This window comes from Brachycentrus maculatus, unplaced genomic scaffold, assembly GCF_059751285.1.
Source record: "Brachycentrus maculatus isolate JH-2025_06_01 unplaced genomic scaffold, ASM5975128v1 h1tg000737l, whole genome shotgun sequence".
NCBI lineage: Eukaryota > Metazoa > Arthropoda > Insecta > Trichoptera > Brachycentridae > Brachycentrus > Brachycentrus maculatus.
Genome location: NW_028281468.1, coordinates 97,501 through 111,222, shown reverse-complemented (window position 1 = coordinate 111,222; position 13,722 = coordinate 97,501). Strand labels below are relative to the sequence as shown.

The 13,722-nt window shown below is 35.3% G+C and overlaps 1 protein-coding gene across 1 annotated transcript in view; it reads left to right on the top strand.

The window, feature by feature from the left end:
- The window catches only part of LOC148300368 (uncharacterized), a 74,132-nt gene that overhangs the window by 38,895 nt on the left and 21,515 nt on the right, over window positions 1-13,722 (top strand). Inside the window, exons 3-4 of the mRNA XM_088274890.1 lie at window positions 10,739-10,824; window positions 11,582-11,756. Coding sequence (XP_088131016.1) covers window positions 10,739-10,824; window positions 11,582-11,756 — 261 coding nt within the window. The remainder of the gene's footprint in view (window positions 1-10,738; window positions 10,825-11,581; window positions 11,757-13,722) is intronic.

Here is a 13,722-nt window from a genome sequence, read left to right as displayed (position 1 = left end):
AAAATAGATAATCTAGAGAAAGCAAATAAAAACCTATCAGCGGAAGCTAAACTGGCAGTGCACAACGGAGTCCTGGTTCCAACTCTAATGTTTGGAAGTGAAACATGGAGTTGGCAAAAGAAGGATGAAAGTAGACTGAATGCAGTCGAAATGCGATCTCTCAGAAGAATGTGCGGCAAAACAATGTATGATAGATGTGCAAATAGTGAAATAAGGAAGGAATGCAAAGCAGAGATAAGCATTATCGATAAAATTAAGAAAGGTGTGTTGAGATGGTTTGGACATGTAGAACGAATGAGTGAGGAAGGAACGGTAAAACAAATTTATGAGGCGAATGTTATTGGGAAAAGAAGCAGAGGAAGACCGAGAAAAACATGGCACGATCAGGTATGCCAAATACTTGAAAGTGGTCAGGTTAGGAGTCGTAACAATCGGCGGGTATGTATGAGGAGATGCATGAACGTGGAAGAGGCGAAGAATGTTCGCAAGGACAGAGTGGTGTGGCGCTCTATTCTCTCTGCCTACCCCTGCGGGGAAGCGGCGTGATGGTTAGTTAGTTAGTTTAATCTAGAAAAATTAGAAATAATTAGAGTTATCAATAAAGGCTTACCCATAGTAAATAACCAACTTAATTTAACTTCGTGTCCATCATATATGAATTATGGACAAAATGAGCTTTTCCACCGTAGTGCAATCAATTATGGAGGGCCGATTCTTACAGATTTCCGATAGATTTTCAATTAGGTTTATTTCTAGCAAAATTTTAAACCAGTCCATCACAGTTCATTGTTTTTGTGTGAAAAATTTCATCATTTTTTGGATTTGTAGCAAAGAGCTCAATCCTGCTGAAATATTCCATTACCATTTGAACTTCGTTTTTGTATCTCTGGTAGTATCTTTTCCAGTAGCATCGGGTGATACTTGTTGCTATTCATCATCTCAGTCACTGAAAGAAGCAGCCCTGGTCCATAATGTGAGGAACACCCCCAAAACATTTTTTTAGAGGGTGTTGTAAATACGAAAAAAAAAGTTTTGCTTCAATTTATCTGTTCGGTACTGTATATTATCATAGTATCATATCGCAGTCGTACAGGAGAAAGTGACCATCTAACAAAACGTAAAATTTTCAGGAAGGCCATTCAAGTCACTTTTGCTTGGCAACAAAATAAACATCAAAGCAGTTAGTCATTTTTACCAAGTCAATATATTATACTTCTAAGTTTAAAATCCTTTTCCGATTTTTTCAGGGCAATATTAAGCTAGTTAGATATCAAACAGTCAATGATTACGTTTTTGTTAATAATGCACTTGGTCACTTTCTCCTGTATGACTACGATATATATGTAAATAAACGCATAATTCAATCCAATAACCGTGTTTAATTTTGGATATATTACCCAACAATTCCTGCTCAAAATGTTGTTAGTATGATTACCATACATTGAGAATATCCTACCAGTTTTCTCAAATAACATAAATGATAAATGCATGTTACCGTAACGTACTTCTCACCCCCACACGAGAAACTAATGAAGCTGTCTGTTTGGCTTTGATTTAGTTGATTGTTTAAGTTTGTCGAGGCGCCATTTAAGGGTAGTTTCACCCCGACGGAATCCGTTTCAGTCGATAATTACGCACCCTTAATCTATACACCCCGAATCTTCATTCGCGTAACTAATACTTGATCAAGAGAGGGTCGCACATCGATTAAGGTAACTAGCTAACAAAACGATTCTTATTTATTGAATTGGCGTTTAATTTGTAGAACTCCATTTTAATTTGTGTATTAATTTTTCCGTCTGTCCGCCTCCGTAGTGTAATGGTCAGCACGCTCGGCTACCGTTCTGGAGGTCCCGGGTTCGATTCCCAAGGGGGGTAAAATAAATATAAGTGATTTTTTTCACTGTAATATTTATCCAATATATTTTATTTATTGTTTCGGCATTAACTTTGTGGTAAGACATGTTACAATGATTAAAGAAAACACTTGTTTTTACCACTTGAGTTTTATTATAGACTACATGTTTCAGAAGTTAAACTTCCATCATTCAGGTCTGTATAATAACTAAAATATAAAATATAAAATTGTTCTATAAATAAGGAGAGGGGAAAGTAAGGGGAAGGGGTAAGTCAAGGGACGGAGCTTGAAAACAAAGGAAAAATGGTAAGCAATGGTGAAGAATTTTGAAACAATATATTATTTAATAAATTATTATTAGAATTCAGGTTTTTTTGGATTTCTAAATTTTCAAGATAATTCATAATTTGGCCTTTATATGGAACAAGGTGTAATAATTTTAATTTATGAGAGTGAAATGGGTGATTAGTATCTATTATATGATTTGCAAATTCCAAAAAACAATTACTAACAAGACCAAGACCATTGGACTAAATATTGCACCCACCACTTAGTCAAGCTGGAATAAAGAGTTATGATGATTATTATTATTATTATTATATTATAATAAAATAACTAAATCATTCAAAGTGGTCCTTCGAGCCGGATTCGATGGAGAAATTATCGAACCAACATATTCGTCGGCGTTTGAAGCTTACGCGAAGCTGCTTTTAGCGTATTCATGGCGCGAACGGAACATGTAACCGATGATGTACTATCCCCATATCCATTCCCCGGGAAGTTTTCCCGAATTTACTATATACCCCTAGAAGCCAGTTATTACACCCCATGAGGCGAGGCCGCGAGGGTTGGCGCCCCTTATAATGTAATGAGTTTCGGAACAGATGGAAATCTGGGAATGATCTCTTAATAATGGACTCGGATTGAAATTGAACATTTGTGCGGATTTGAGACTGCCTATGTTCTCCGCGTAACTCGAGAGAAGAGACCATCCAATGGGAAACGTAGATTACTAATTTCTTTAATGTTTTCCGCAGATACTTTGTGGTACATTTTATAATATCTTTATAAAATGTATAATATGCTTCCATAGTGTAATGGTCAGCACGCTCGGCTACCGTTCTGGAGGTCCCGGGTTCGATTCCCAGGGGGGTCGAATAAATATTAGTGATTTTTTCACTGCAATATTTATTGAATATTACCCTGGACTGGTACCTAAAGCGGAGGGCTGATCACCTTTCCTTTGTGTGTAAACGATCAAGATAACACTGTGTTCACATAAAGCAGTGCCCTATGCACCATTGGGGTGCGGATAAGGGTTTTATTATTATTATTATAAAATTAATTAACTTTGTTTTCACCACTTTTTTTAAATAATACAATTCAACCTACCGGTTTCAACAATACATTGTCATCATCAGGGTTTATTTTAAATCAAATTACATTAAAAATACTTTCACCAAAGACTTCCACACACTCCATAAAAATCCGAAATGTTCTAATCCTACATGTTACATTTAGGATTTTTATGGAGTGTGTGGAAGTTTTTGGTGAAAGTGTTTTAATGTTTTTTTATTTAATATAAACCCTGATGATGACAATGTATTGTTGAAACCGGTATGTTGAATTAAATTGGTAAAAAAGTAGTGATAACAAAGTATATTAATTTTATACAGATATTAAAAAGCTGAGACAATCATTATCGATAAAATTAAGAAAGATGTGTTGAGATAGTTTGGACATGTGGAACGAATGAGCGAGGAAAGAACGGTAAAACAAATTAGGCGAATGTAATTGCGAAATCCGCCTCCGTAGTGTAAAGGTCAGCACGCTCGGCTACCGTTCTGGAGGTCCCGGGTTCGATTCCCAAGGGGGGTAAAATAAATATAAGTGATTTTTTCACTGTAATATTTATTCAATATTATTACCCTGGACTGGTACCTGAAGCGGAGGGCTGATCACCTTTCCTTTATGTGTAAACGATCAAGATAACACTGCGTTTATATGACGCAGTGCCCTATGCATCATTGGGGTGCGGATAAGGGTTTTATTATTATTATTATTAATTGCGAAAAGGAGCAGAGGAAGACCGAGAAAAACTTGGCACGATCAGGTATGCCAAATACTTGAAAGCGGTCAGGTTAGGAGTCGAAACAATCGGCGGGTGTGTATGAGGAGATGCATGAACGTGGAAGAGGCGAGGAATGTTCGCAAAGACAGAGTGAGAAAAAAGATAAGTGTCGTGATGGGTTAGTCAGTTAGAGAGATTCCGACTGCATCCAGTACACTTTCATCCGTATGTTGGCATTTCCATACTTGCATGTCATACATTCTGGTTTTACCCAGGACTCCGTTGTGCGCTGCCAGCTTAGCTTTTGTTGAAACGTTTTGAATTTCAAACAAATAAAACTTTTTATCTCGGCATTAATAAATCATGAAATCCCTTAATCGCGTTTGATAAGAGGGATGATAATTTATTCAACCCTCCCCCCAATTGTGGATGTGTAAATTTCAGGATAAGTCGCTTTCCCTTGAATTTCAATCCATTTTCTCTGTTCATATATATTACAATGCTTACCACACACGTAATTATGAACATTTATTTCCACTTGAACAGTATTCCGCAAACTTTTTCTGTTCAAGCTACACCTGCTAAAAAAAGGAATTTTAGAGTTACACAAAAAATAAAAACAAGTGAACAAGTATTTGGACACACTCAAAATGTTGTAAATAAAAACAAAGTCTATTTAATATTTTTTTGAAAATTGAGTCCGCCTCCGTAGTGTAATGGTCAGCACGCTCGGCTACTGTTCTGGATTCCCAAGGGGGGTAAAATAAATATTAGTGATTTTTACACTGTCATATTTATTCAATATTACCCTGGACTAGTACCTGAAGCGGAGGGCTGATCACCTTTCCTTCATGTGTAAACGATCAAGATAACACTGCGTTTATATGACGCAGTGCCCTATGCACCATTGGGGTGCGGATAAGGGTTTTACGATTATTATTCTATATGGCATTTCAAACTAGTTTGTGTATTCTGGTAGACCACCAAAGAGATGGATTAACGGCTGGGAATCGACATCCGCAGGCTTATCCCTCTTAAAAACAGGCCACAAGCCTACACCAAAAATAACTAACTAACTAACTAACCATCACACCGCTTCTCCGCAAGGTTCTGTCCTTTTTATGTCTTTATCAATCTTTCCATCCCTAGAAAACATACTACCCAAATACACGAAATCATCTACCCGTTCCAAAATCTCTCCGTTTACCAATATTTCACATTCAGATCTGCATTCTTCTCTTTCAAAAACCATAATCTTGGATTTGCTAATATTCCTAAACTGCTAAACTGAGTATTACAATTATGTAAAAATAAAATCTATAAATGTTTTATTATCTTTGCAATGTTATGGGTAAGAAAATAAAAGGAGATAGTGTTTTTCTTGAACTCCAGTCTCGGGTCAAACCACTAAACAAAATAATGGTCTCATTTTCGACAAAATTAAGACGTTATTTCATTCTTTTTAATAATGTTCTTCAATCTCCATTGGGACATTAAGGGAGTACATTCCTTTATTCACGATGAAACGACTTTTTGATGTCGAAATAAGATAACTGATCCTGGTAGAAATATTGTGTAAACTATGTGGGAGGTAGTTCTGGGGGTCCCGGGCTCGATTCCCAGGGAGGGAGGTCAAATTAATATAATTGATTTTTTTCACTCTTATTCAATATTATCTGGGCTGGTGTACTTGAAGCGGAGGGCTTTCACCTTTCCTTGATATGTTAACGAACAAGATAACACTGCGTTTATATGATGCGGTGCCCAATGCAACATTGGGCTTTGAAGAGAAGAAGAAGATTGTTAGGCATCCAAAACATTTCTGGCGCTTTTTTTTAAAGGAATTACCCTCAAAGCCTTTAAATTTAAAGGCTTATCTGCTGGTAGGATAGTAAGGATAAGAGAGGTTAATGTGAAAAATCATTAATTTATATATATTATAAATTCAATAAACATTTATTTTTAATTGGGCAAACACCCAGCCCAATTAAAAATTAATGTTTGTTGAATTTATTTTTCACTTGGAATCGAGCGTCTACCCAACTACGCCACGGCGCCTGTCTACTCAATGCCTGTATCTCAACATAGATGATATATGGAAGTCTGGGAATTTACAGGGTAGTCGACCGTCATAGTCTTAGTTAAGTGCTCACTTTACACACGTGTAACATTCACCAATTCTGCCCATGATTGACAACCACACTACACTTTAGAACTTCTATATATTTTGATCAAACTAGAAACACAGCCTGTCACAGTCGCACCCTGTATAAAAAGAAAAATGTACGAAACCTGCATACTGCCAGTGAACACATATCGCTCACTCCTTTCCTCCTTTCAAGAACGTCATAAATAATAAAACTTGATTTTTCAGGAGAACGTTTTTAAAGTTTAAAAATATACCACAATGTATTAAAAATAAATATCAAGACACTTATTGAACTTTTTTTGTGCAACAGATCTTTTTAGGTAAAACCCGAAGGTTTTTTCTCCATTTGAAAAATATTAAGTATATTTAAAAAAATAATTAAACAAAACCTTTTCTTCAAAATGCAAAAACACACTTTCTGTCCCGTAGCGGGTAAATATTTAGTTAAAAATATGCTACTTTTTCTGGGATATAGTACATTTTATGGGCATTCCGAAAACATGCACAACTGAAAATGGTCGAGTTTTGACTTATAACGTTCTTGAAAGGAGTGAGCGATATGCACTAGAGACTATGGCTCTGACAAAGAGAAATGCAGAGAAACTCAAGTGCACACAGCGATCCATGGAAAGATCCATTTTTTGTTTTAGTCTGATGGATAAAATAAAAAATGAAGATACCAGTACAAGAACCAAAGTAGAGTATATCATGGATCGTTTGGCAAAACTCAAATGACAATGGGCAGGACATATTGCAAGACAAGACCCCACAAGATGGACCCCAAGAATTTTACGATGGGAGAACAAAAAGGTGTCGCAAGACCCCAAAAGAGATGGTCCGACGACATAGTCGCTGTAGGGGGTAAAAACTGTCTGCAAGCAGCAGGAAATGGAAAGAAGGGGATGAGGTCTATATCCAGCAGTGGAGGACAGAGGGCTCATGAAGAAGGAGGAAAAACCCAGTATATGTGAGATCACAACAGCCATCTATGTTGGAGTAAGGAAAGCTTTTGTAAAGCTTCAATTACGAAATATTCGAAATCTTTTCCCTTGTACATGTAGCTTGAAGCCGAACCGACCCTTGAATCCAAATTACTTCCGGGAATTTTAATTCAAGTCAATTAAATTTATACTAGGGTTATAATTAAAGACCCAAGGAAAATGAATCAACCTAATAGCACGATAAAGTAAAAATAAAAACATTATCCATTTTTCATTGCGAGGAATTTCGGTAAAAAAAAGTTTGTTTAGGGTCAATTACTTTTTTCATTTATTGATTCGGCAGTCCTTTTGTGGTGATTAAGCGTTTAAAAAAAAATATGTGTATTTTACAAAAAATATAGTTTGATATGCAGTACACACACTTTTTCACTGATTTTCAAATGTTAAGTATATAAGATGGGAAATTATTACAAAATTCCAATAATTGATTCGGCAGTCACTTAATGGTAATATCAGAAAGTCCAAAAGAAGTTTTTGAGGTATCTCTACATCTCATGTACGGCTATTATTGGCTCTACCCGACCCAGTTTCTCCAGGGTATGCTTGGCTACAATAGTTTAGAGACTAGAAGGAATGTGTATTTGATTACGCATTTTTATCGATTGTTGCGCGGTATGATCGATAATCCTGAAACTATCCGGAGCATTGGTCTGTATGTTCCCGATAGTTACCTAAGACAGCGTCGGCATAGATTGTTTCACATTCCTATACACAGGACCAACCTGCCGATGGTTATGCCTGTAGGAAGAGCTACCGCTATGTTGAACAATATCACATTGGATATTGTGTTCCATGTGTCCGAAGGAGTTTTCCGAAGCGGGATTCTTCTACACCTTTAAGTCTTCTTGCTTACTTTTAATATATACGCCTTGAATATTGTTTGTTATGTGTATATTATTTTTTTGTTGAATAAATGAAAATTGAAATATCCATCTATTTTTTATTAAAATTTTACTTGGTCTTCTTTTTCTTGGCTTCATCCCAACTTATCGTCTTTGTAAAAAGCTAGAATCAGCTCTCCTCGTCCTCAGGTTGTAAGTCTGTCTATCGTATACAACGTCACCTAGGTCATGCCTTCGAATCATATTATCTTTCTGCAGCATCCATGAATTTTTTGGTCTTCCTCTTGACGTATTTTGAGGAAGATCCATAGCAATCGCCTGGTATACAATATGTTCAGATTCTTTACGTCCTATGTGCTCATACCATCTCAAATGCCTTTCCTCTACCTTACTATTGATGCCTGTTAAAGCCAGGCTTGCGAATGCGTGAACTCCATATTTTGTCTCTAAGGGACACTCCAGCTGACCATCGAAGCATTTCAGCAGTTTCTAGTTGCCTACAGTAGGTGTTATACATCGTCCAGCATTCGAAACCATAGAGTAGTGCAGGTATGATAAATGTTTGGCAGATTTTTCCCTATAGCTTGTCTGGAATGGGAATTGGGGCTCAGAGGACTACCGTCAGGGATTCAGATGTTTATCGTTGTCTAATGGTTTCATCATGTGCTTTGTAATACTGTTTCTATATTTATAAGGGGCTGTTAAGTGACGAAGTTGTGCCATTAAATTAGGCTCAAAGGATTAACTTCAAGCTTCGGGGCGAAGACAAGTCCTCACTTAGAGGCTTACAAGAAAATTAGGAGAATTTTATGCAGAATAGAACGATATGGGGTTTTGACCAATGCAGCGTTTCTTAACTGCAAAGTCTCTTTTAAAACATTTTGATAAAAACTAACTAACTTACCATCACGCCGCTTATCCGCAGGGGTAGGCAGAGAGAATAGAGCGCCACACCACTCTGTCCTTGCAAACATTCTTCGCCTCTTCCACGTTCATGGATCTCCTCATACATACCCGCCGATTGTTACGACTCCTAACCTGACCACTTTCAAGTATTTGGTATACCTGATCGTAACATGTTTTTCTCGGTCTTCCTCTGTTTCTTTTCCCGCTAACATTTGCCTCATAAATTTGTTTTACATTTTGATATCTCAACATAAATGAAGAAGAGAATGGTATACCCACACTTCCATATTCTTTTTCATCTATGTTGAGATGTCAAAAAAATAACTTAAAATTAACGTGGAAAAACTACATACTTAGTTGTTATTTTATTTATTGTTTCGGCATTAACTTTGTGGTAAGACATGTTACAATGATTAAAGAAAACACTTGTTTTTTACCACTTGAGTTTTATTATAGACTACATGTTTCAGAAGTTAAACTTCCATCATTCAGGTCTGTATAATAGTTATTATACAGACCTTGAATGATGGAAGTTTAACTTCTGAAACATGAAGTCTATAATAAAACTCAAGTGGTAAAAAACAAGTGTTTTCTTTAATCATTGTAGTTGTTATTTTATTCTATAAAATGCAGTTCCACCTAAATAAGACTTTAAAATGAATATATTCTGGATATGTCCTAGGGATGGATAGTACGTATCCATCCCTGAAGATACAAGGTGCTTGTCGAAACCGGTTGGAAAAAAATGCCAAAAGTAGAAGCGGTTAAAACAAAATGTTTATTTTAGTTTATTTTTTAAAGATTTTTTAGCCTCTAATTTTAGCTTGTAATGTGATTATAATCCAGGATTCAGACCTCACATACTAATAAAAGAGTTTCTGCTCGGTAAAAAAAATCTCACCAATAGATGTCTCTAGTGAAGTTCTAGTGATTCAAGAACAATGTTTCAAAATTGGTTCATATATATAGAACTTCCAAAATTTGAGTAGTGTGGTTGTCAATAATGGGTAGAATTGGTGAATATTACACGTGTGTAAAGTGATCGCTTAACCCAGCCTATGACGGTCGTCAGCCTCGTAACCCAGACTACCATATTCTTTATAAAATTAAACAATCTTATTTTAACTACTTTTTTATTATAAGTACACTTTAACCTACCGGTTTCGACAAGAACCTTGTCATCATCAGGGTTTATTTAATTCTAAAACATTAAAAACATTAAAATACTCATAATTAATTACACTCCCTTACCAAAAACTAAGTAAGGTTCACTGTTTCACTGTTTTTGGTAAGGGAATGTAATTAATTTAGAGTATTTTAATGTTTCAGAATTTAATAAACCCTTATGATGACAAGGTTCTATTGTCGAAACCGGTAGGTTAAAGTGTACTTATAATAAAAAAGTGGTTAAAACAAAGTTGTTTAATTTTATAAAGTTTATAAAATGTCGCTCACTCCTTTCAAGAACGTCATAAATCAAAAATCGTCAATTTTGAGTTGTGCATGTTTTCGGAATGCCCAAAAAATGTACTATATCCCAGCAAAAGAGGCATATTTTCAACTTAATATTTACCCGCTACAGGGCAGAAAATATTGTTTTTGCATTTTGAAGAAAACGTATTGTTTAATTTTTTTTCAAATATACTAAATATTTTTCAAATGGAGAAAAAACCTTCAGGTTTTACCTAAAAAGATCTGTTGCACAGTAAAAAGTTCAATAAGTGGCTTGATATTTATTTTAATATATAGTGTTATATTTTTAAACTTTAAAAAGTATCTGCGAAAAAGATTCAAGAAATTCCATATTTTTCTTTATTTTTGATGGGATGTCAAAAAAATTTTTTTTTAAGGTTTTATAAATTTTCTGTAAAAATACATTTAGGATATAATTTATACTTTTCATTGTTTTAGCTCGACCGGGCCAGCTCATCAGATTGGACTTTCGTGATGAGTTCAACATAGAGCCCTCAGAAGACTGCCGATTCGATTTTTTAGAGGTAAGTCCTGGTTCCAACCCTAATGTACGGAAGCGAAGCACGGAGTTGGCAAAAGAAGGATAAAAACAGACTAAATGCAGTCAAAATACGATCTCTCAGTGCGGCAAAACCATGTATCGTAGTCGTACAGGAGAAAGCGACCAACTAACAAAATGTAAAATGTTCAGGAGGGCCATTTAAGTCACTTTTGCTGGGCAAGAAAATAAACGTCAATTCATTTTTAACAAGTCAATATATTATACTTGCAAGTTTAAAATCGCTTTGGGATTTTTTCCAGTTCAACATTAAGCTAGTAAGATCTCAAATAGTCAATAATCACGTTTTTGTAAAAAATGCACTTGGTTATTTTCTCCTGTATGAAGACGATATGTGATCCAATTTCGAAAAATTGTTTAAGAATCACTAGAATTTTAATTAGAGACATCTATTGGTAAATGCCAAGACTTCCAAATTCTTCTACATCCATGTTGAGATGTCAAAAAAATAATGTGAATAAAAGTATTTATTTATTTATTGAAACTTCGTGTACTGAAAATAAACAAGTACATTGGCGGGCTTGTTGCTAAAAAGCAATATCTTACAACCTACCAAGAAAAGTAATCTCCAAGCACAAGAGCTTGGTCTCTTTTTTGGAGAGCAGCGTAATTAAATTTAAGATTGACTATAAATATCTAGAAAATTAATTACATTATAAATAAAATAAAAGCTGTTGTTACTATGTTAAATAAATAATAAATAAATAAAAATATTTTTTCAGGTGAGGGATGGGGCGCACGGGTACTCTCCCCTGATTGGTCAGTTTTGCGGCAGAGATTTTCCTCCCCTAGTGACGTCACAAGGGCGGTATCTCTGGCTGCACTTCCACTCGGACGATAACATCGAGTATGGAGGCTTCACCGCCGTGTACGAGTTCATCCCGAGACCCACAACTTGTAAGTGAATTCACTAACAAAAGTGGCATTTAACTAACTAGAACTCCGGTTTATGCCTTTTAGTATGGCATTTACCAACTAGAACTCCGGTCTATGTCTTTTGGTATGGCATTTACCAACTAGAACTCCGGTCAATGTCTTTTAGTATGGCATTTACCGAACTAGAATTACAGTTTATGTCTTTTAGTATGGCATTTACCTAACTAGAATTACAGTTTATGTCTTTTAGTATGGCATTTACCTAACTAGAACTACAGTTTATCTCTTTTAATATGGCATTTACATAACTAAAACTCCGGTCTATGCCTTTTAGTATGGTATTTACCTAAGATAAAACTCTGGTCTATGCCTTTTGGTATGGCATTTACCTAACTAGAACTGCGGTCTATGCTTTTTGGTATGGCATTTACCAACTAGAACCCGGGCTATGCCTTTTAGTATGGCATTTACCTTACTAGAACTACAGTTTATGTCTTTTAGTATGGCATTTACCTAACTAGAACTCCGGTCTATGCCTTTTAGTATGGCATTTACCTAAGTAGATCTCCGGTTTATGTGTTTTGGTATGGCATTTACCCATCTAGAACTCTATGATCTATGTCTTTACGTATGGCAGTTACTTCGGAACATCGCCAGTTAATGTCTTTTCATACGCAGTTTTTATCCAGTTTTTTTTTCACATGTGTCGAACTCCGATATATATTTCATAATAATATTTACTAAGGTAGAACTCCTATATCTACCTATATCGTTTAGTATGTTATTTACCAAGATAGACAAAACTGATTTTATTTTTATTCGTTTTCGGAAAATCGTTTTTCAATTTTCGTGGATGATTCTTAGTTTACTAAGATTTATAGATCTAATTCATACTCTGGCTCAAGCTATAAGCCAAGCATTATATACAGGTTGGCGCAAAATTAATCACCTTATCAGAAGATTTCATAATTTTTGCAAATGGCGACGTACGTCGATCATCCAATTTAATTATTGAATAACTTTATAACTTAATAAAAATAAAATTGAGTGATGAAAATATTTATTTGGACATTGACAATTTTTTTTTCTGTTAAATGGAAAAGGTGATACCTGTCAGGTGGCTGCCGCCAATGTCTATCTTGTACATTTGTGTCCACTTTATCAATCTGTTTGTATACTGCAGCTGTCTAGTTTACAAATGACAAATATGACTGACGTGCAATGCCATTTGCAAAAATTATAGCATGTTTCGATAGGGTGATTATATTTGCGCCACCCTGTATGTACGGTAGACACATATCGCTCACTCCTTTCAAGAACGTCATAAATCAAAAATCGACAATTTTCAGTTGTGCATGTTTTCGGAATGCCCAGAAAATGTACTATATCCCAGCAAAAGAGGCATATTTTTAACTGAATATTTACCTGCTACAGGGCAGAAAATGTTGTTTTTGCATTTTGATGAAAAGGTATTGTATAATATTTTTTTTAAATATAATAAATATTTTTCAAATGGAGAAAAAACCTTCAGGTTTTACCTAAAAAGATCTGTTGCATAGTAAAAAGTTCAGTAAGTGGCTTCATATTTATTTTTAATGCATTGTATTTTATTTTTAAGCTTTAAAAACGTTCTCTTGAAAAATCAAGTTTTTTATTTATGACGTTCTTGAAAGGAGTGAGCGACATATGGTAATTATTCCTTTAAGCTGCGTGTATATTGGTTAATTAATATCGTGTTAAAGTGTGCGTTAAATTAAGCTAACTGGATTAGGTAAGCAGTGCTTAAGGCAAATTAAGGAGGGAATTGATTTAATAATACACGCACAGATGACAGGAACATGTTCCCTTATTTACACCAACATGTAAATGTTACTTGGCAATTAGTCTGGCTAGGGGAATCAAAGCCCGAATAAACAGCTGCCTGACATATCGCTCACTCCTTTCAACAACGTCATGTATCGAAAATCGTCAATTTTCAGTTGTGCAT